Genomic DNA, 19,787 nt, shown 5'->3' with positions numbered 1-19,787 from the left:
CAGGTGTGTGTAGTAGTAGCCACAAAGCACTCTTTGAAACAAGCGTAGTTTTGATATCCTTCTGGTGTTCTTTCAATGACAGCCAAATGCCATTTAAAAAAAATTCTTGTCTCAGAATTATTCTTACAAATATAAATCAAAACTCTCTGGCTTATATGTCATCATTATGCCCAGGACTCTCTTATGCGCTTCATGTAACTCAGGAGAGACTGTTTCACTCTGTTTGGGGGAGGGGCAGTCACCTTTTATTTTTGAGTAGCAGGCTAGAAAGAAATCATTTTGCATCTCCTTGGGGTCAATTTCACCATCACCACCACAATTCCCTTCCTCTCTTCTCATTTACAGAGCTGTCTATCATATGAATGATCCATAAATGCATTATCTCTTGATTCCCACAGAGAGTTAGCGATTTACCCCGATATGGTGTTTTTTCCAGACTCTACTCTTAAATTGGTCCAGACTTCTTAGAGGAAAATGTCACGGTATGCAGCCAATACTGACCACTGTCAGAGAGTACAGTGACCCAGCAAGGAGCAGTAGGTGAGGAAGGGATGGCATTTCAGATTGAAGGGTATCGAAAAAAGGTGACTCTTTTTGTTGCTTCTCTGCACCATCTGACACTGTTGATCACGCCCACCTTCCTAGCTTTCTAGCTCCCGTCTGGCTTGCCCTTCTTAATTCTCCTTTGCTGCATCTTCTTCTGTTACTCACTCCTGGGTCCTCTGTAGGGTGATCACAGCCTCTGTGTCCGTACACAATAATGACCTCTAGATCTTTGCTCCAACCTTGAGCTCCATGTAAAAATTACTCTGTGCTGGGGAAGGGAGGGGTGGGGGGTTAGTGTTTAATGGGTCCAGAGGTCCCATTGGGGAAGATGAAAAAGTTCTGAAGATGGATGGTGGTGATGGTTGTACAACAATGTGAGTGCAGCTAATGCCACTAGAGTACACACTTAAAACTGGTTAAAATGGTAAATTTTATGTTATGCATATTTTACCACAATCAAAAAACATTACTCTATAAAAAATAAACTCACCTGTCTCTGAGATCATAATATTGTCATTGTGTCTGTCACCTATTCCAAGGACAAAGGTTGCCACACAGTAGCCAGCACAGGAATAAACGAATCTCTCCACCGCTGCCTGAAACTAGTTAAAATGCAACCAAATATTAGTTGTGTCCTAACTACAAAGAGCAGCGTGAATCTATTACAAAGGACTCCCAAAAAGACACTGTTCTGGGAATCATTTTCAGAGAGCAAGTTAGTGGTACCTGATATCATTAATGTTCTATCTATTAGGAGCCAACTTCCTCATTGCTCTACTTACATTTTAGGTGAAGATACAATGAATCACAGTAGCATGAGGAGGAAACAACAGTCAAAGGACAACAGTAATTTAATCAAAGGGTTCACTGCCTTTCCATGCATCATTTGCCAACGCCAGTACAGAACCTGTAATGATTCCTCCTTTGTTGGTGAACATATGTTTTGCTTGTGACCACTTAAAAGTACACACGGGTTCACAAATCCACATTTTAACAGACTAATAAATGCTACTAATTATATTTCCTCCCCGAAAGACTGCTACCCACGCAAGTGAGAAGTGCTAATCCTCTACAACAGAATTTTAACCAGCAGCTGAACAGCTTGTGAAGGACTCAGCGGATGCACTTCCGAGGAATGGAAGTGACATTTTGAGCATCCATAATTTACCATTTAGATTAGGGTGCAGTGGTAAATTATAAATTACTTTTTAGGGTCTGTAGTGTTTCCAGGTAGTAAAGAGTTTATCTGTGGTAACTAAATTTTTCTGCTGAACGACAGAAATAGATGGTCATAAAAAATGCTAACAAGTTATTTCCCAGAACCAAATTTTATGCAAAGCAGGCCTGATAATCAAAGGAGAAGCAAATGCTCAGCGAGGTCTGAGTGAGCACCTCTGTTTTGCACAGATCTGCTGTGTCACCAGGGGAAAGCGCTTAAGCCCCCAGGAGCTCAGGAGGAAGGTGCTTCACCAGTGAGTCAGGAGGCCTGGCACTGGTAGACCCCTTAAAAACATGTCATTATTCTGCTGTATCATGATAACTTGTCAGGAGCCTTCAGACTGGGGAGAAGCAGGAGCCCACCTTTTCTTCAATAGGGCATTTTTCTTTGAGCCAGTGATTCAGGACTTCATCTTTAAAGGCGCCCGTGTTGCCCACTGTGCTTTGCTGAATTTTGGCGATCGTCGTGGCGTCTTTCACGATCTCGATCATTCCTGCAGGAAGATGCACAGAGTCTGATGTGAACTGGGGCTGAGTGCCTGACCCAGAGGAGGAATGGCTGTGTCTTTGTTGAGTGGAGGGCAGAGAGCTTTCTTAACCACAGGGTTATTTTCCAGGTTCGTGCTGGTGGTTTTCTTAGGAGGAAGAGAAAGAAAAGGAGGCAGATAGGGAAGTTGTGTGGGACCTGTTTTCACTATCCGTGAATGAAAAGAGGAAAGGGTTGGTTTTGAATAAGCAAAAGCATTAATGTGCCAAACACAGCCTTCTTCCCTTGGCAACCTTTGCCTTTTCCTTTTTTAAATTCCAGGGTCAAATGGGAATGATGTTCTCTACTTCTCAAATTGGAAACTTGGCTAAAAATCTGTTTGATTGAAATTAAAATGTGAAATGTCTGTAAAAGCACCTAAGAGGAGATTATGTAATAGCTTTGATAATGTAAAGTCTGGGACGGTGAAACCAGTGACAGATCTTTCCATCTACTTTTAAATGTTATTTGTGAGAGAGAAGTTTACTGTGCAATGAAACGAGTGAAAGTTTAGTGGTGGAGAAGTAAAGAGGAAGGAAGAAGTTCTCACTAAAATCATTTCTATGTACAGTCAGTCACAAGGAGTTGAATCATGCATTCATATATTTTCAACATGTCCGTATTAAACTGAGTCACATGCACCAGCCTTGGAACATCTTCTTCCTTTTTATATGGATTATGATTGTAAATTTTCTGTTATTAAATGCCTACACTGAAGGGATGATGGCCGCTTGGCATGCGGGATCTTAGTTCCTCGACCAGGGATCGAACCTGTGCCCCCTGCAGTGGAAATGCAGAGTCTTAACCACTGGACCGCCAGGGAAGTCCCATGGGATGGCGGTCTTTTAAAATGAGCTGAGCAGTACACTCATCTTCTGAGGTCCCCACGTACCTATTTTGTCGCCAGTTGAAATGCAACCATATGGCAGGAGGCACAGATCCAAAGATTCAGTCTCCCAAATGGACTCCATGATTCGTAGAATCTGGGCATCAAAACACAAAAACGTTTCCATTATAAATATGTATTATTCTTCTCTGTTAAAAACAACAACAGTCTTCTCTGGTAACACAAAATATTGAAGTGAACATAAAATATGTAAGTAACAAATGTACTTTTATTTATCAACCTGGTACTCTAATGTTTCCCTTCCTTGGGAGCCTGTTAATTTTGGTCCCTGAGAGGCACCTTGGGGAAGAGAATAGTTGGATTTCTCTGGGGGTAGGTTTTAGCCATGATTTATCCATTATTCAAATGGTCCTAGTTATGTGTATTTTACCACAATAGAAAAAGTTCCACTCTAACATCTTTACACATTTTTATCCATAAGGCACTCTTGGGCTACAACCAAGGCAACAATAACAACGATGATAATGATAGCTGACATTCACCAAGGACTGTTTTATGTTGATCCTTTTTTATTAACCCCCTAGTGTGGGTATGAGTACTGTTCCCATTCTTTTTCAGATTCTTTTCCATTATAGGTTATTACAAGATATTGAGTAGAATTCCCTGTGCTGTACAGTAGGTCCTTGTTGTTAATCTATTTTATATATACAGTAGTGTGTATCTGTTAATCCCAAACTCCTCATTTATCCCCCGTACCCTTTCCCCTTTGGTAACCATAAGTTTGTTCTCTATGTCTGTGAGTCTATTTCTGTTTTGTAAATAAGTTCATTTGTATCATATTTTAGATTCCATGGTTTGCCTATTTTAAATAAATCACATGAAATATTAGAAATTATGTTACTTCTACAGTATTGAACTAGGGTATAGAGAATATTCCTTTACAAATCTGCAAAGCTAAAGTCTATGTTAGATAATATGACAAATGATCAACATTGAAACCTTCACCATCCATCTTCTGTTCTAGTAATCTGTTCACTCTTGTTACGTAACTGCATGAATTCTCCAATCACCTACCTGTTCATCTTCTCCCTCCTTCCTATCACATCATTCACTTCAGTTTGTGTACGTGGATGTGTACCAAAGGTGATGTATCTAAGGAGAGCATCTGAGAGTGTCTGGCTATGTCTATGGATATGAATAAAGTGGATACTTGGGGGTAAATAGGTTTCTATTCCATGTCACCACACTAGGAATGCGGTGTATAAGGAAGAGGTTAAGGGAGGGAAGTGTATCTGGCTATTTGGGAATGCTGGGTATGCATCTCCTCAGGAATGGACAGAACTGTGAGACTCACTAGATTTCGTATCTAATGGTCCACGGCTATATTCCCGAATGAAAACTCTATTATGTCATCTTTGATCACTGTTCATCATACAAAATAGGAGAATGGAACAGGGTCAGTAGAAGGCATTTCTTTAGATCTAGCACAGAATTCTCGTTTCAGATAACTGAAAAAAAATTCCTTAACAGCAGCACACCTGTAAAATCAGCATGTCCTGGCGCAGATCGTCGCCGTGTTTAAAGATAATTCCAATTGTTTCTTTTGACAGAGCTGTAGGGTCGGCACATTTAAACTCAAGCCACAGGGGCTTTTTCTTGGAGGCCATCACTTTACATTTTTCAATCTGTAAGAAAACAGCCACATGTTTCCCACACACAATTGAAGACACATTGTGGAGGCGCACACCCTCTTGCAAAGCATCTCTGTAAACACCTAGGGCAAAGTCCCGGTTGGAAAAGGATTTTCAATGCTTTGGGTAAAAATGCAGAAGGCTTTTTCACCAAATCCAAAAATGCTAGTGAGAGCAAGTTACAACACTTAAACCAGTGGTTCTCAAAGTGTGTTGCAAGGAACCCTAAGCATCTGTGGAGGTGCCTAACAGGTGTGGCATATCCCATCCTCTGTATACCCCCCTCTTGTAGGACTCTTGTACTTCCATGTCCCCTCTAACAAAGAGAAATTGTGCTGTTATTTGTCTATACATATCTGGCCTCCCTCTAAGAATTAGTTTGAAAAAAAAAAGAGTTCTATTGCTACCATAGTGTCTAAAAATGGTTGTCAAAAATCAGATGCAGTCTAATTCCAGGCCAAATGTAACAAGATGAAATTTCACAGCAATAGATGAGACGCTAGCACTCAGGCACAATGCCTGTCCCCTCCCCCAAACCCCCCTACGTCGAAATAAATTCAAGGTGGGAGAAAGGTGGCTTAGCAGCCACTCATTCGAAAAGAGAAAATCTTAGGAGCTTTAGCCAAAAGTGAATTCACCAAGGATCAAAAATGTGACGTGGTCTTTAAAAAAAAACCAAACACAATTTGAAGCTGTATTAATATATTATTATTCCTACCAACTTCTAACTTCAAAAGGACAGTGGATAGTGTGTGCTTTTGCTAGAGAGCCAGTTTACTGCTAATTGTATATAAAATTAAACATGGATCAAAGACTTAAATGTGAGGTTAAAACTATAAAACTTCTAGGAAAAAATATTTGTTACATTGAATTAGGCAGTGTTTCTCAACTTTGGCACTGCTGACATTTTGGGCTGGATAATTTTTTGTTGCAGCGGGGACACTCCTGTGTATTGTAGGATATTTAGCAGCATTCCTGGTCTCTACCCACTGGATGCTAGTAGCCTTCTCCCAGTTGTAACAATCAAAAATGTCTCCGGACATTACCAAATACCCCTTGGTGGAGGAGGTGGAGGTTCACCCCTGGTTGAGAATTGCTGGATGAAGCAAATATTTCTTAGGACACGAAATTCATGAAGCATAAAAGAAAAAGTGATAAATTGGACTTAATCAGAATTAAAACCTTCTGCTCTTCGAAATACATTACTAAGAAAATGAAAAGGTAAGCCGCAGACTGGGAGAAAATATTTGTAAACTATATACGTGATAAAGGATTTGTATCCAGAATATATAAATAACTCAGAAATAAGAAGAAGGTGGTAACCTAAATTGAAAGTGAATGGAAGATATGAATAGAAACTTCTCAAAAGAAGATGGAAACTTCTCAAAAGCACATGAAAAGATGCTCAACATCACTAGGGAAATGCAAATAAAAACAACAGTGAAGTACCACTTCATACCCATTTGAATGGCTCAAATTAAGAAGACTGATGATAACAAGTGTTCTCTAGGATGTGGAACAATCAGAGCTCGCATACATTGTGGTGGGAATATAAAATGGCACGGTTGCCATTATAAAATGGAAAACCAGTTTGGCAGTATCTTATAAACACACACGTCCCATCTGACCCAACTATCTCACTGTTAAATATTTACTCAAAAGGTGAATGGAAAACAAACTGTTGTATAACCATACAAAGGAATACTACTCAGTCATAAAAAGGGACAGATCACCGAGACACACAGCAACATGGATGGATCTTAAGAGCATTATGCTAAGTAAAAGAATCCATATACAAAAACTACATACTGTATGATTCCACTTCATGACATTCTAGAAAGGGCAAAATTACACGATAGAAGACAGATCTGTCATCCGGGATGGAGGATGGAAGGAGGAAAGGACTAACTGCAAAGGGACATGAAAGAATTTTTTCTATAAATTTCTATGGAAATATTTTATATCTTGATTGTGGTGATGGTTATATGGTTGTATACGTTTGGCAAAACTCCTTGAACTGTACACTTGCAATGGATACATTTTATTGTATACAAATGGTTTCTCAAGAAAGCTGATTTAAAACACAATGGATGGAAGATTGCCTGGTGTTGAGGTTTTTAGTATCTAGCAATTAGGGAAGGGCTTGATGGAAGCCCATCTGGGGACTTTCCAGCTTCCCTGTCTCTCTATAAACGTCAGCTTTTATCCACTAGGCCCAGTAAAGCAGGCAGAGCCATCGTCACGACATAGAGACCATGGAGAGACATCAAGGCGATACCTACCACCAGTGCTCCCGCTTTCAGTCCAGGGTCATACGGAACTCTGAAGCTTTGGGGGAGATTCAAATTCTGCAGGATTTCAAGCTTTTGCTTAAGTTGGGAAATAACTGTAATTGTCAAATGCACACAAGAGTTACGTGAGTTCAAGAAATTACCAATATCATCTCTAACATTTCCCGAGGCCGCAGGTATTGACAACATTCTATATATTTGGTAGGGTGAGGAACAGGAGAAGAGGGGGTAGGTTTCTGTCTTTGAGGAACTAACCATTGAGGGTGGCAGGATAAATCAGGCTTACTGGGAGCAACATAACCACGTACACACATTACAACAGGGGACAGAAATATCTGAATATATATGGGATACCCAGACAGTCAGAGGGAGAAGGATACTTTATGGATAATGGTAAGGAATTACTGTAGTTTTCTCTCCAACGCGTGAAGCTTTAAACTGCCATCTGATTTGGGAAACAGGTATCGGAAGACCATGTTAAATGGAATTCGGTTAGAGTTTGCGAAATTCTTTTCAGAAGAGGAAGTTAGGTTGTGTGGAGGCAATATGACAGCCTCAAAATTGTGAAGGCAAAATACATAAATAAAAAATTACTGCCTGGGTACCAGACAGACTGGAGGCTGGTACAAATGTTGCTCTTTCTTTCTTACAATAAAAATAAAAGCAAGATTATTATTACCATTATTATTTTTAGAAGAGACCATTATTGGTTTATTGGAAAAGATTCAAAGGCAAAAATGGCAAATCAAAATATCCAGAAGTTTAAAATACTCTGAGTATGTTTGTGAGTGTCCATTATGAGCCATAGTGGTGGATTGAGATATACAAGCGTGAATAAGAGATAATTCCTAGCTTCAAGGCTCATACAGTTTAATAGACCAGAAAGATGTGTTAATGACTTTAATTTAATGTAGTATCAACCAAAACCTATGGGAATACAGATAAAGAGTGATTAATTTTCCTAAAGCAGGGGCTGAGGGACAGGATTTCTTAGGGATAAGAAGACAACATTGGAACACAGAGGAGGTGATATATATGTTTTTATAGGAAGTACATATATATATAAACATATATATGTACATATAGCTATATATAATGTATATGTATACATATATGCAAAAAATTTAAAATAACTTCTCAATAATTCATTACTTTAAAAGACTGAGGACTTGAAAATTAGATGCATGTATTGAGAGATGGCGAAGAAAGGATATTTGGAAATAACTAATCTTTTTTGTGTGTGTGCATAGTTGCTCTTAAAAAATACATCTTACATCTGCATAATGCTGTTTTAAGTTTTCAACGAGTTTAACATCTATTATCATACATTCATCATGAAAAAATATATGTAGTTTTAAAAAATATTAACTTGTAAAGGGAGAACTTTAAATTTGCTTACTCCATGAAGACAGAAGATTAAAAAATGTATTCTTGGCTACCTTGAGGAAGGTGCGACTTGCCTTCCAGAAGGAAGAAGGATCACAGGAGCGATGGCATTTGGAGACAAAGGCATTTGGAAAGAGAACCAAGAGAACAGAGCCACCGTACCTTGGGAGCTGACGTCATACTTTTCAGCAGAGAGCGATTTAATATCAATGGTGACCTTTTGTAGCATGTCAATTACTTGGACTTGCTGGGTGAAGTCGCGTAGCATGGCCGTGCCACAGCCCCTCAGATAGGCTTCCAGGATCACTGCAAACCTCTGCTGATAGTGTCTGGACTGGGCGATCTCACTTCTCAAGAACCAAAATAAGAAGTGACCAATTCGTTTGTTCTGAGTGTGAAAACAAGAAGGTTGCCACCATTATGACTAATGCTCTAGATCTATCAGCCAATTCTCTGTAACTTTTTAAATGTCACGCTCTTATCAAAATGGAAGTACTTACTCTCAAGCCACGCTTCAGCAGAAATCTGGCAAGGGCACTGTCATGGTATGGTTCAAATTTCACAGCCTAAAGGAAGAACACATTGGCATTTGTGAGATTGCATTCTCCATGGATTAATCGGGAAACAGGAAACAGAGAAAAACTGGTGCTCTGCCTTAGTGGGTTTGTAGGGATAGGGCGACGAGAAACTGAGCAGTCACTTAAGTTCAATCCTTTCTTTTCAAGGACAGTTTGGGCCAGGGTGAACCACTCGCTGAAGGACCAGGATTAGAAGCCAGAACTCTTGACTCACAATCATGTGCTTTTGATGACTTCAGAGATGAAGAGGTGAGGGCTTTTGTGCCCATGAAGGCTTACCTGATTTGTTGGAAAGATAGAAGGGAAAGATGGAGATGGCTATAACACATCTATAAAAGTGGAAGGGAAGAAAGGTTGTTGGAAAGAAAATAGACAGTGGGGATATTGTACATGCAGGGAGAGAAATGTTTGTTAGATGTGAAGATCCTAAAAATCCTATAGCTTCTCTTCTGCTCAAGTTGTGTGGTTGGCCTCTCACTGGCAAGTCACTGTGCTGCCTCCCAGGTTCTTACGGCAACTGAATGGTCATTACTCCCTGCCATGATGCAGCGTATACGGGGCTATTTGCCTGAAAATCTCTTGTTTTATCTGGTTCCTCAGGTTCAGCAGTGTTTAGTAGTTTTCACATCACTTGGCTAATAACAGAGATATTCATATAGGTGGCAGCTCTGTGACTGAGGAAAAAGAACCAATGACAAGTGAAAAATAGGGGTTGGACCAAAAACAGGGCCCAGGTGGGTGGCTGCCCTCTCCTTCCCCCACCCCCCGCCCCCCGCCCCTGCCTGCTGCAGCCTAGCCAATTAAAAATAAAACATAAAAAATAATTAAATTCTGGTGGGTGCATGGATATTTGTTACACCATTCTCTGCTTTTCTGCAAGTCTGCAATAGTTCATAATTTTAAAAGCAGTAAGACTAACAAAAATTGTTTGATTATTAGACATGCACATATAAAATTATAGGGTAGATGTCATGTATAAGCATAAAGAGAGGTTTAAAATTAAATATCTCAGAGTATCTCCTTTATAAATAGATACGGTCTATCCTTTTTTTTCCTAAGAAATAAGAGATATTCCCATTCCACTTTATGTTTTAGGGCCTGGGGGCTTTTTGGTATGATTTCCAATCCTTACTCTGGTTTTTCAGTTTGGAAATGGTCAGAACAATACTGACTTGATAATATCTCAATTCTCCCCATGCTTTCAAAGATGAGGTGTGCTCTAATTGGTACCACAGTAGCTGCAGCTAAGATCTTAATTCTGAGACTGTGGTTATTTAGCCACCAGTAGTCACTTCAGAAATGTTAAGTTTCTAACCCGAACGTGAGTCTTTTTGACATTCTTCGTGTTTCACTTCTGTAAAGACCATGAAGATCTCAACCAGGAGACAATTTTAATTAGGAATAAATGAGTCATTTGGCCATATCTGCAGTGTCTCAAATAGTTTTACAAATGACTACTCTTCTTCAAATTTAGGACCACAGATTCAATGTTAATATTACTTATTGACCTCTTTCATTTAAACATTTCCAAGAAGAACGCTATTCATTTTCCAACTCTGCAAAGTTTACTTGTGAAAATGACAATGTAAAATAATTCATGATAGCCTTGGGACTTGGAACAGATCTCATGCAAATTTGTTTTATGTTCTTTTTGTTATGGAGAGCTAGAAAACTGAGGATACTTTGATTTTTCTAAAATTTTCATTAGCGTTTATGCCAGCCTCTGAACTCATGGCAGAGAAAAACATCGGTTATATCTGATAGATGAAAGCAAAGGCCAAATATAATGTTTCAAGTATCTGCCAAATGGGAAGGTGAAGATTCAAAGTTGAGAGTATCCAAAATTCGCATCAGAAAACTTCAGAAACTTCCAATAAATATAGATAATGATTAGACAGTTTGGTGTCCACCAGTCAGCCTGGCTAATCCTAACCATCTCAGATCAAACATCACCTACTCAGAACTGTCCCTGGCTTCTTCAATCTAAATCAAGTGTCCCCAGAACCCCTGACTCTTTTCTCATAACACTCTGTAGCTTTTCCCCAAAGTGTCTGTCACAACATGTTACTCAATACCTGCCTGTATGTGTACTCATTTGGTGTCAGTCTTCATGCACCACAAGCTACACTAGGGCAGAGTCCAGCCCTGTTTTGATCACTGCTCTATATCCAGCAACCAGAACTGAGGAAGCATTCAGTCTGTGTTGTTGAATTAATGAATGAACACTTCTGCTCTCTAAAATAGAATTCCCTTCCAAGTCCTTTCCTTCCTCTTCCTTGTCAAGCAGCACAATATAATTTGAGACTGGCTATCATGAGCAAGAGAACGCTTCCTCCTTTCTTTAACGTCCTAAGGAAACCCTTGATTTAGTCAAGGGTTTAGCAAATGATTTAGTCTCTCTGGACCCCAGGGAAAGGCATGTGAAGAGGAGTGGACACACAGTACCAGACCTGTCTAAAGAGAGGGGTTTTCAAGGTCCCATCCAGATATGAGATGTTACTCTATGAATTGTGACAAATACAATCAGAGAGTATGATGTTTTTCCTCTAGGACACACTATCCTGACACTGCTGGGTTGATGCCAGATATTGGGACTCAGTGAAAAGAGCAGGGCCAGGAGTCAGACCTCCTGGGTTTGAATTTGTCTTTCAAAGTATGTGACCTTGGGCACATTACTTAGCCTCTCTGTGCCTCAGTTTCCTGATATATAAAATGCAAATATTAACTTGACCTCTGTTATCGTTGTTGGGAGAGTTAAATGTGATAATACACGAAAAGCATGTAGATCACCTGGAGCCTTGGCACAAGGGAGCATTCGATAAGTCAAGTCTATCATTGATACAGTAAATGAGAACAAAGTATTCCCACGGGAACGGTTCTCCTAAAAAGCAGGAATATTAATGTCTTCAAAATGCTTGTCAACAAGCCCTCAAAGACAGTAAAAAAGTAAATGGAAGAGTTTACTACTTTCTGAGGTAGTTTCATTAGCTCTCCTTTGACTGATCGTGACTCTCTGGACAAGGGGCGTTGGAAGACAGCTGAATGGGGCACCTGTGCATATGCAGATAAATCCCTTGAGACGAGTGCATCCCCTACCTGGACCAGCTGGAGCAGGTAATGTAGCACGTCATCGTCCTCCAAGCTCTCCAGTTTCTGAACTGCAATGGCTCTTACGTTTTCATCCGAAAAGTTGCAGTCCAGGAGTTGCATTGTTAATCCAACATCCAAAGCACTTTGATCCCAGACCTCCCTTCTGGCTAACAGCTGATATGTTTTGGCCACAATTTCTTGCTGTCCCCATTTCACTGAGCTAAAGAGCTTAGGATACGCTTTGGGATCCTTCAGACTTTCATATCTGAAATGCCAGAGTAGCTCTTTGTCTTCGGCTGTGAGAGGGTTAAGCGGATCAGTGGCTATGATCGCCTCTAGCTGCTTCCGAAGCTGATTGGGCATTTCTGCTCGAACCCGGTCCCCTTCCGGGTCAGGGGTGGGCCGATGCTTAGGCAAGGCTATGGGGTGACAGTAATTGTCCAGAAGGATGGAGATGGACATTGAGTTCTCCTTGTCCGGGTTGGTGGCCGACGTGAGCTTGTCGGCATTGAAGCTGCCTTGGTCTTCCGCCTTCCCGGATAGCTGCCACATGTGGAGCACGTACTCCCCGTGGCGCAGGAGGAACCGGTGGTCTATCAGCAGCAGGTTCACGTAATACAGAAGCTGAGCTTTGCCTCTGGACTCGGGAGCGGGAGCCTCCGCAGAGGCCTTACTGGACAGAGCTGGAGCTTTGCCGCAGTAGATCTGGAGGTTCAGCAGAGCCCCTTTGGGCAAGTCTTTGATCTTGATGCTGAACTCAAGCCACACATTCCAGAGCACCTCCTCCGTGAAAGGTTTGGGGCTGGTTCTCCTTTGGCAAAGGACTTGCTGCCCATACTGGATGTTTGCCTCCACAAAAACCGTGAGGTCCGCGTTCCGGGGCAGGACGGGGATATCGATGCCTCTGATTTTTACCCTGAACTTGCGGTCACAGTCCCACAGGGACACGGTGAACACGCTCTCGTGGTCCTTCCCGTGGATGGTCAGCTGCTCATGGTAGCCGGTGACCCCCGTGCAGTCGTCCACCAGCGGCCACTCTTCCTTCCTCACCTCGTCCAGGGCTGGGTCCGGCGGAGTGTCAAGCACCAGGTGAATCTCTTCCCCGTTCTTGAGGCACTGCCTCACCCACTGGAAGTTTTTGATGGGCGTCTCACCCACCAGGTACTCATCCCGGCCACAGACGCGCAGCACAAAGTCCCGTTCGTTCTGGCTTTCAGGGATATCCATCAGGGACTTCTTCTTGGCCATCTTGGTAAAGAAGCTCTGGAGGATGGTGCCCGGGGTGTCATCGGCCGAGACCTTGATGGTCTGGCTGGTGGTGCTGCGATGAATGACAATGAAGATGTAGTTGTTGGTGATCTTCTTCAGCAGGTACTCGGGGAGGGGCTTGGACGTCACCCAGGGGTGCATGGCGTAGAGCTTGGGGTCACGGCCGGCCACCTCGGCCATGCGCGGGGTCACCAGGCGGCGGCGCGTGAACTCCAGCTCGTCGTCGTGCACGTTGCTGACGTCGGTGACGTCGTAGCCTATGAGGGCCGTGAGCTGGCGCTGGAAGGCCAGCGTCTCCTCAGAGGGCGCGAGCCTCTGCACCACGTGGATCTGCCCGGGGCTCCGGTGCAGCACTTTCCAGTAGCGCAGGCAGTCCAGGGTCTGCACCACCTGGTACTTGTCGTAGATCTCGTACCACTGCCCCTTCTTCTGGTAGAGCAGGAGGAAGTGGTCGGGGCTGAGCCGGTGGTAGAAGTCGGCCGCCACGCTGGTCTCCAGCGCGCGCAGCCACACCTGGGCCTTCATCTGCTCCACGTTGCCGTGGCCAGCCACGTGCAGCAGCGCCGTTTCGGGGGTCTTGGTGTTGCGCTGGCTGGTGGGCAGCACAAACTCAATGGGGATGAGCTCCATGGAGGACAGGCTGGCCGCCGCGCTGCGCGGCTTCATCCTCCGGCGCCTGCGGCGGTTGTCCTCTCTCAGCACCACGTGCTGTTCATGGCTCTCCAGCTCCATGCCCTCTGCGACCTGGGAGCGGAGAAACAGAGGGCTCGGTCACAGGGCAGGCACTTGCCCTTAATGGTTTCCCGCGAGCTGGCAGAAGGAGAAGGTGTAGACGAATGACAAGGACGTGCGCGCGAGGATACCGGGGCTTTGGAGTCAGGGCCCAGGAATCCTGGCCCCCGCCACTTAGAATCTGGGGCATGAGCCCTTTAAATAATCTCTGAGCCTGTTTCCTATCTGTCAAATGGGGTTAGCAATACCTCAGAGGGGTAAGTAAGGTGAGAGTTAAATAAGGTAATATACTTGTTGAGTATGGGCCATGGGTAGATGGGGATTCATTAATCATTCTCTCTGCTTTCATTTTGTTTGAAAATTGAATTTTAAAAGAGAGAGGTAAAGCACTGATCTAGCACTGTGTCTCACCTACTGCAGTAGTTCTAAGTGGTAATTGTTGTTAAGCATACTGAAGCGCATGCATGAGTCAAATTATCCAGTTAAAGGATCATGTCCTGGTTTATAAGGTGCAATGTGAGGTGCTGAAAAACCCCCTCTGAAAATAGGCCTTTGACTTATTTCCTCTTCGTTTAGTCTCATTTGTCTCCTGGGGGACCCAGACACCTTACCCAACTGGCCTCACGGTCCCTTTTCAAACTTTCTGGATCAGGTATCTGCTCCCTAGTCAACTTCCTGTTTTTGTTTTCTTTTCATTTTTTTCTTTCTTGTTAGGAGAGGTAGTCATTTCATTGATAAAACTCAGAAAGATCAGAATTGGTGAAGTTGCACTCAAGAGCGTTTGCAGATATTTAAAACTGAATCATGAAATGTGTAAGTATAGTGGCTGTCATTACTCCGTTAGGGCAGTATCTTAGGGGAATCCCCAGGGCTGTACTCTCCAAATATGAACATTCAGGTAATTTTAACTTTGTACCAATTCATCCCATCTGCCTCTGGACAAGCCACAGGATGGAAGGAAGGACCTGCTTTTGGGCCCCAATCGATTATTTAACTTCTTTTTGCTCTAATATTTTCATCTCTATAACGAGAATTCACCAATTTGTTCTCAACAATTTATCCACTCTACCTTCACAAAGCATTTAAGTATAAATGTGGCTTATTGCAGTAAGAAACTCTTCAAATAATGACTGAAATGCTAAACATCTTAAAATTGAAATATGAATAAGGTATTTTGACTTTACTATTTAGTATCCTTTAATATTTTGTAAGATGTTCTAAATAAGAATCAACTAGTGAAACAAAAATTAATGTTTCAGAAAATATTATTTACTTCTTAAAGGACTAATGTCAGTGACACTCATAAGTACTTATTTCCTTAAGAAATAGTGGAGCATTTGACACATACCAGAAAGGAGAGTTTGATTAAAGGGTAAGAAAGGCAGGTTTCATTAGATCCAAACTTCTGTACTCGGCTTAAACTTACTTTTAAATTCAGCAGTCCCTCTCTTAAAATATTACAAAGTTACACTTAGTAAATACATGAAATCAACTGTCCCAAAGGACTGTCTCTTACAGCTTAAGACCTTCACTATTTGCTCCTTTGCTACTTTACAGAATAACAAAGAAGAGAACTGTAAGTTATGTGAATATTGGCACTAACTTGAAATAAAATAGGTCCAAATTTAGGCAACATGCAAATACACAGCAATCACTTCTGCCTCCACGACATCAAATAGACTTACAAGATACGAGGTGCAGAAGAAAACTGGCTGACTCAATACTCACTGCTTTCCTTCATGGTTGAGGCTGTGAAGCTTTCTCCTTTTACGAGAAGATGTTAGAAACACCGTTCAGTACACTAATCGCGAAGAGTGCACTTGTAAGAACGTGAAGGCTGCTGACACAGCCCCCCGTGCCCTCCCTCTTCCTCCCCAACAAAAACAAAAAAGGTCTGATGCACCTGCAAAGCTATTGCCGGAACCTTATGGATATCCACACACACGGGTTGGACTAGACAATGAAACAGACATTCAGTGGCAGTATCATCAGATGAGCGACAACAGTTCCACATAAAAATCTCCTGGCTGAGAAGGAAGTGTCACTATTCTGAGTCAGACCCAACAAAGGGCAAAAAATAGAAGGAAGCAATACCTGATAAAGCAGCGGAGGTGATGATGTTGAAGGATCATTTGTTTAATTTCTGAAAACAAAACAAATTCAAACCTACCCAGTGTGCTTCTAAACTCTTCCGCTTTTCTGGGTCTCCCTTCATATCCAGATGCAGAGGAAGTGTTGCAGTTACCAGGAAGGAAGTTTTAACCAAGTTGATTATACGTGTGATTGCTCATTTAAAAAGTGTCAGAAATGCATTTCCTGTTAAAGCACACACAGAGAGCCCAGCACGAATGTGAGCTAAGTTGACTATATATTTTTTACTCTTCGAACTAATTTTGTAAAAAGTGTGAGAGTGGAAATGAGTTAAAATGACATAGATCTAAACCAAAAATACATTCATGAGACATAAACACACAAAATGTTTTTCTGGCTAGTTCTCAGTAGAAGGAAAGGCCTCATAGCCACAATATTAGAGAAACAGCCCGGTGGGAAGATTTTTACTTTTATTTTTTTAAAACATCTTTATTGGAGTATAATTGCTTTACAATGTTGTGTTAGTCTCTGCTGTATAACAAAGTCAATCAACTATATGTATACATATATCCCCATATCCCTTCCCTCTTGCATCTCCCTCCCACCCTCCCTAACCCACCCCTCTAGGTGGTCACAAAGCACCGAGCTGATCTCCCTGTGCTATGCGGCTGCTTCCCACTAGCTATCTATTTTATATTTGGTAGTGCATATATGACCATGCCACTCTCTCACTTTGTCCCAGCTTACCCTTCCCCGCCCCGTGTCCTCAAGTCCATTCTCTACGTCTGCGTCTATATTCCTGTCCTGCCCCTAGGTTCATCAAAACCTTTTTTTTTTTTTTTTACATTTCATATATGTGTTAGCATACGGTATTTGTTTTTCTCTTTCTGACTTCCTTCACTCTGTATGACAGACTCTAACTCCATCCACCTCATTACAAATACCTCCATTTCATTTCTTTCTATGGCTGAGTAATATTCCATTGTATATATGTGCCACATCTTCTTTATCCATTCATCCGATGATGGACACTTGGGTTGCTTCCATGTCCTGGCTATTGTAAATAGTGCTGCAATGAACATTGTGGTACATGACTCTTTTTGAATTATGGTTTTCTCAGGATATATGCCCAGTAGTGGGATTGCTGGGTCGTATGGTAGTACTATTTTTAGTTTTTTAAGGAACCTCCATACTGTTCTCCATAGTGGCTGTATCAATTTGCATTCCCACCAACAGTGCAAGAGGGTTCCCTTTTCTCCACACCCTCTCCAGCATTTATTGTTTGTAGATTTTTTTAATGATGGCCATTCTGACTGGTGTGAGGTGATACCTCATTGCAGTTTTGATTTGCATTTCTCTGATGATTAGTGATGTTCAGCATTCTCTCATGTGTTTGTTGGCAATCTGTATATCTTCTTGGAGAAATGTCTATTTAGATCTTCTGCCCAAATTTGGACTGGTTTGTTTGTTTGTTTGATGTTGAGCTGCATGAGCTGCTTGTATATTTTGGAGATTAATCCTTTGTCAGTTGCTTCGTCTGCAACTATTTTCTCTCATTCTGTGGGTTGTCTTTTCGTCTTGTTTATGGTTTCCTTTGTTGTACAAAAGCTTTTACATTTCATTAGGTCCCATTTGTTTGTTTTTATTTCCATTTCTCTAGGAGGTGGGTCAAAAAGGATCTTGCTGTGATTTATGTCATAGAGTGTTCTGCCTATGTTTTCCTCTAAGAGTTTTATAGTGTCTGGCCTTACATTTAGGTCTTTAACCCATTTTGAGTTTATTTTTGTGTATGGTGTTAGAGAATGTTCTAATTTCATTCTTTTACATGTAGCTGTCCAGTTTTCCCAGCACCACTTATTGAAGAGGCTGTCTTTTCTCCATTGTATATTCTTGCCTCCTTTATCAAAGATAAGGTGACCTGACGCACAGCTGGGCGGGGCTCATCGTGGTGGAGAACCAGCACCCCAAGTCTTAGCTGCACGTGCAATGCGGCTGCTCAGACAGCTTCAGCGTGGTGTCCACGCGTGGCAGCCTGTGCACCCAGGACAGCGTGCCGCCCCTGCAGAGGCAGGTCCTGGTGATCCTGTCCCAGCTGGAGGGTAACGCCGGCTTCTCCATCACCCACCGCCTGGTGCACTCACTGCAAGGCGGCCCAGGCCTCCCTCAGTGACTGGACGGCCTCCAAGGGTAGCCACGGCCCCCCAGTCACGCCCGAGGTCGCTGGCCTGCATGGGCCCTGGCCGCTGTGACCACCGTGCCCCCCCTGCCTGCCCCCATACGCACTTTACGAGGGAGACCCCAACACAGGATGCTTGAACCAGAATCTCAGGACCCCCATCCAGGGAGCGCCAGCGGCATGGCGCAGCTTCCCCTGGGCCTTCCTTCCTGCCCCTCCCTCCTACCCAGGGCCTCATAGCCACCAAGCAGAATACCTCGAAGCGTCCTCTAGCTCGAGGGAGCGGCGTGCCAGCTCCTCTGACCAGCCCACCTTGAGGTCTGGCTCAGACTGCCAGGGCCAAGGTGAGGCTGCCGCTTCCCCATGGGCCTGGGGCCTCCTGCCTGGCTGAGGCAGCCACGAGCTCCATTCACAAAACCAAATCTGGGGGGTCAGAGGCCAGGACCCTGGGGTGAGCAGGGTCCCCCCCCATCTTGTGGGATCAGGCCAGGACCCCAGGTGAGAACAGGGACAATCCCTTTTTTGGGGGGTCAGAGGCCAGGACCCCAGGATGAGAGCAGGACCACCCTCTTGTGAAGGTCAGAGGCCAGAACCCCTGGTGAGAACAGAGACCACCCCCTTTGTGGGGCAGGAGGCCAGGAGCCTTTTCTCCTTAGTTTGCCCTAGGTCCCATCTCCCCCCAAGCCCTCATGAGGCAAGCAGGGGCTCCTGGAGTCCCAGCAGTGTCCCAGGAGGCAGGTGCCTGGCGACCATGGGCTCAGGCAGGGGTGGGAGGGACACTATGCTATTCCTGGAGCGCCAGCCAGGATCGAAGCCATGCCCCACTGGGGTTGCGGCAGCGGGTCATGTGGTCCTGAGCCTGGGCCCAGCCCTGTGCTTGGAGAGGGGGTTTGTCCTCAGCACCACCTGACCTCTGCTGGGAGGAACAGAGTCCAGGAGAAATCCTTGGCCAGTCCTGTCCAGTCACATACAGGGTGTGGCCCCTCCCAGCCCTGCCCCACCTCAGAAGCCCAGTGTCCTCCCTGTGGCTGCTCAGCCCTGAGTTCTGTGTCTGCCCCAGGATGACTGAGGCCGGCTTCCTGGGCCACCTGGCCTCACTGCCCTGCAGCCCCCAGGCAGCAGGTGGCCAAGTCTATGGCGTCTTGCTTCCCATGGGGCTTGCAGGGGGGTGGGTTTACACCTGGAGAAGCACCCAGAAGCACTAGACTCCCCTTTGGGCCTCCTTTATATTCCTCCTTTTACTCTGAGCTGTGAGTATTTTTAACCCTGTACATATGGCAGCTCTTCTGACACAGAGGCTATTTTATCAATTGTCAGTACCATCCCTGTAGGATGATTCTCCATGG

The 19,787-nt window shown here is 43.5% G+C and overlaps 1 protein-coding gene across 1 annotated transcript in view; it reads right to left on the bottom strand.

Annotated features, from left to right (window-relative positions):
- The window catches only part of PIK3CG (phosphatidylinositol-4,5-bisphosphate 3-kinase catalytic subunit gamma), a 30,219-nt gene extending 13,874 nt beyond the window's left edge, over positions 1–16,345 (bottom strand). Inside the window, exons 1-9 of the mRNA XM_007180884.2 lie at positions 16,269–16,345; positions 12,180–14,186; positions 9,006–9,071; positions 8,668–8,893; positions 7,111–7,214; positions 4,676–4,822; positions 3,183–3,273; positions 2,128–2,258; positions 1,037–1,148 (exon numbers count right to left, since the gene is read on the bottom strand). Coding sequence (XP_007180946.2) covers positions 1,037–1,148; positions 2,128–2,258; positions 3,183–3,273; positions 4,676–4,822; positions 7,111–7,214; positions 8,668–8,893; positions 9,006–9,071; positions 12,180–14,174 — 2,872 coding nt within the window. The 5' untranslated portion in view covers positions 14,175–14,186; positions 16,269–16,345. The remainder of the gene's footprint in view (positions 1–1,036; positions 1,149–2,127; positions 2,259–3,182; positions 3,274–4,675; positions 4,823–7,110; positions 7,215–8,667; positions 8,894–9,005; positions 9,072–12,179; positions 14,187–16,268) is intronic.
- Between the last annotated feature and the right edge of the window lie 3,442 nt (positions 16,346–19,787).

Source organism: Balaenoptera acutorostrata, chromosome 7, assembly GCF_949987535.1.
Source record: "Balaenoptera acutorostrata chromosome 7, mBalAcu1.1, whole genome shotgun sequence".
NCBI lineage: Eukaryota > Metazoa > Chordata > Mammalia > Artiodactyla > Balaenopteridae > Balaenoptera > Balaenoptera acutorostrata.
Note: the sequence above shows the minus strand (reverse complement) of the source record. Positions and strands in the feature narration are given on the sequence as shown.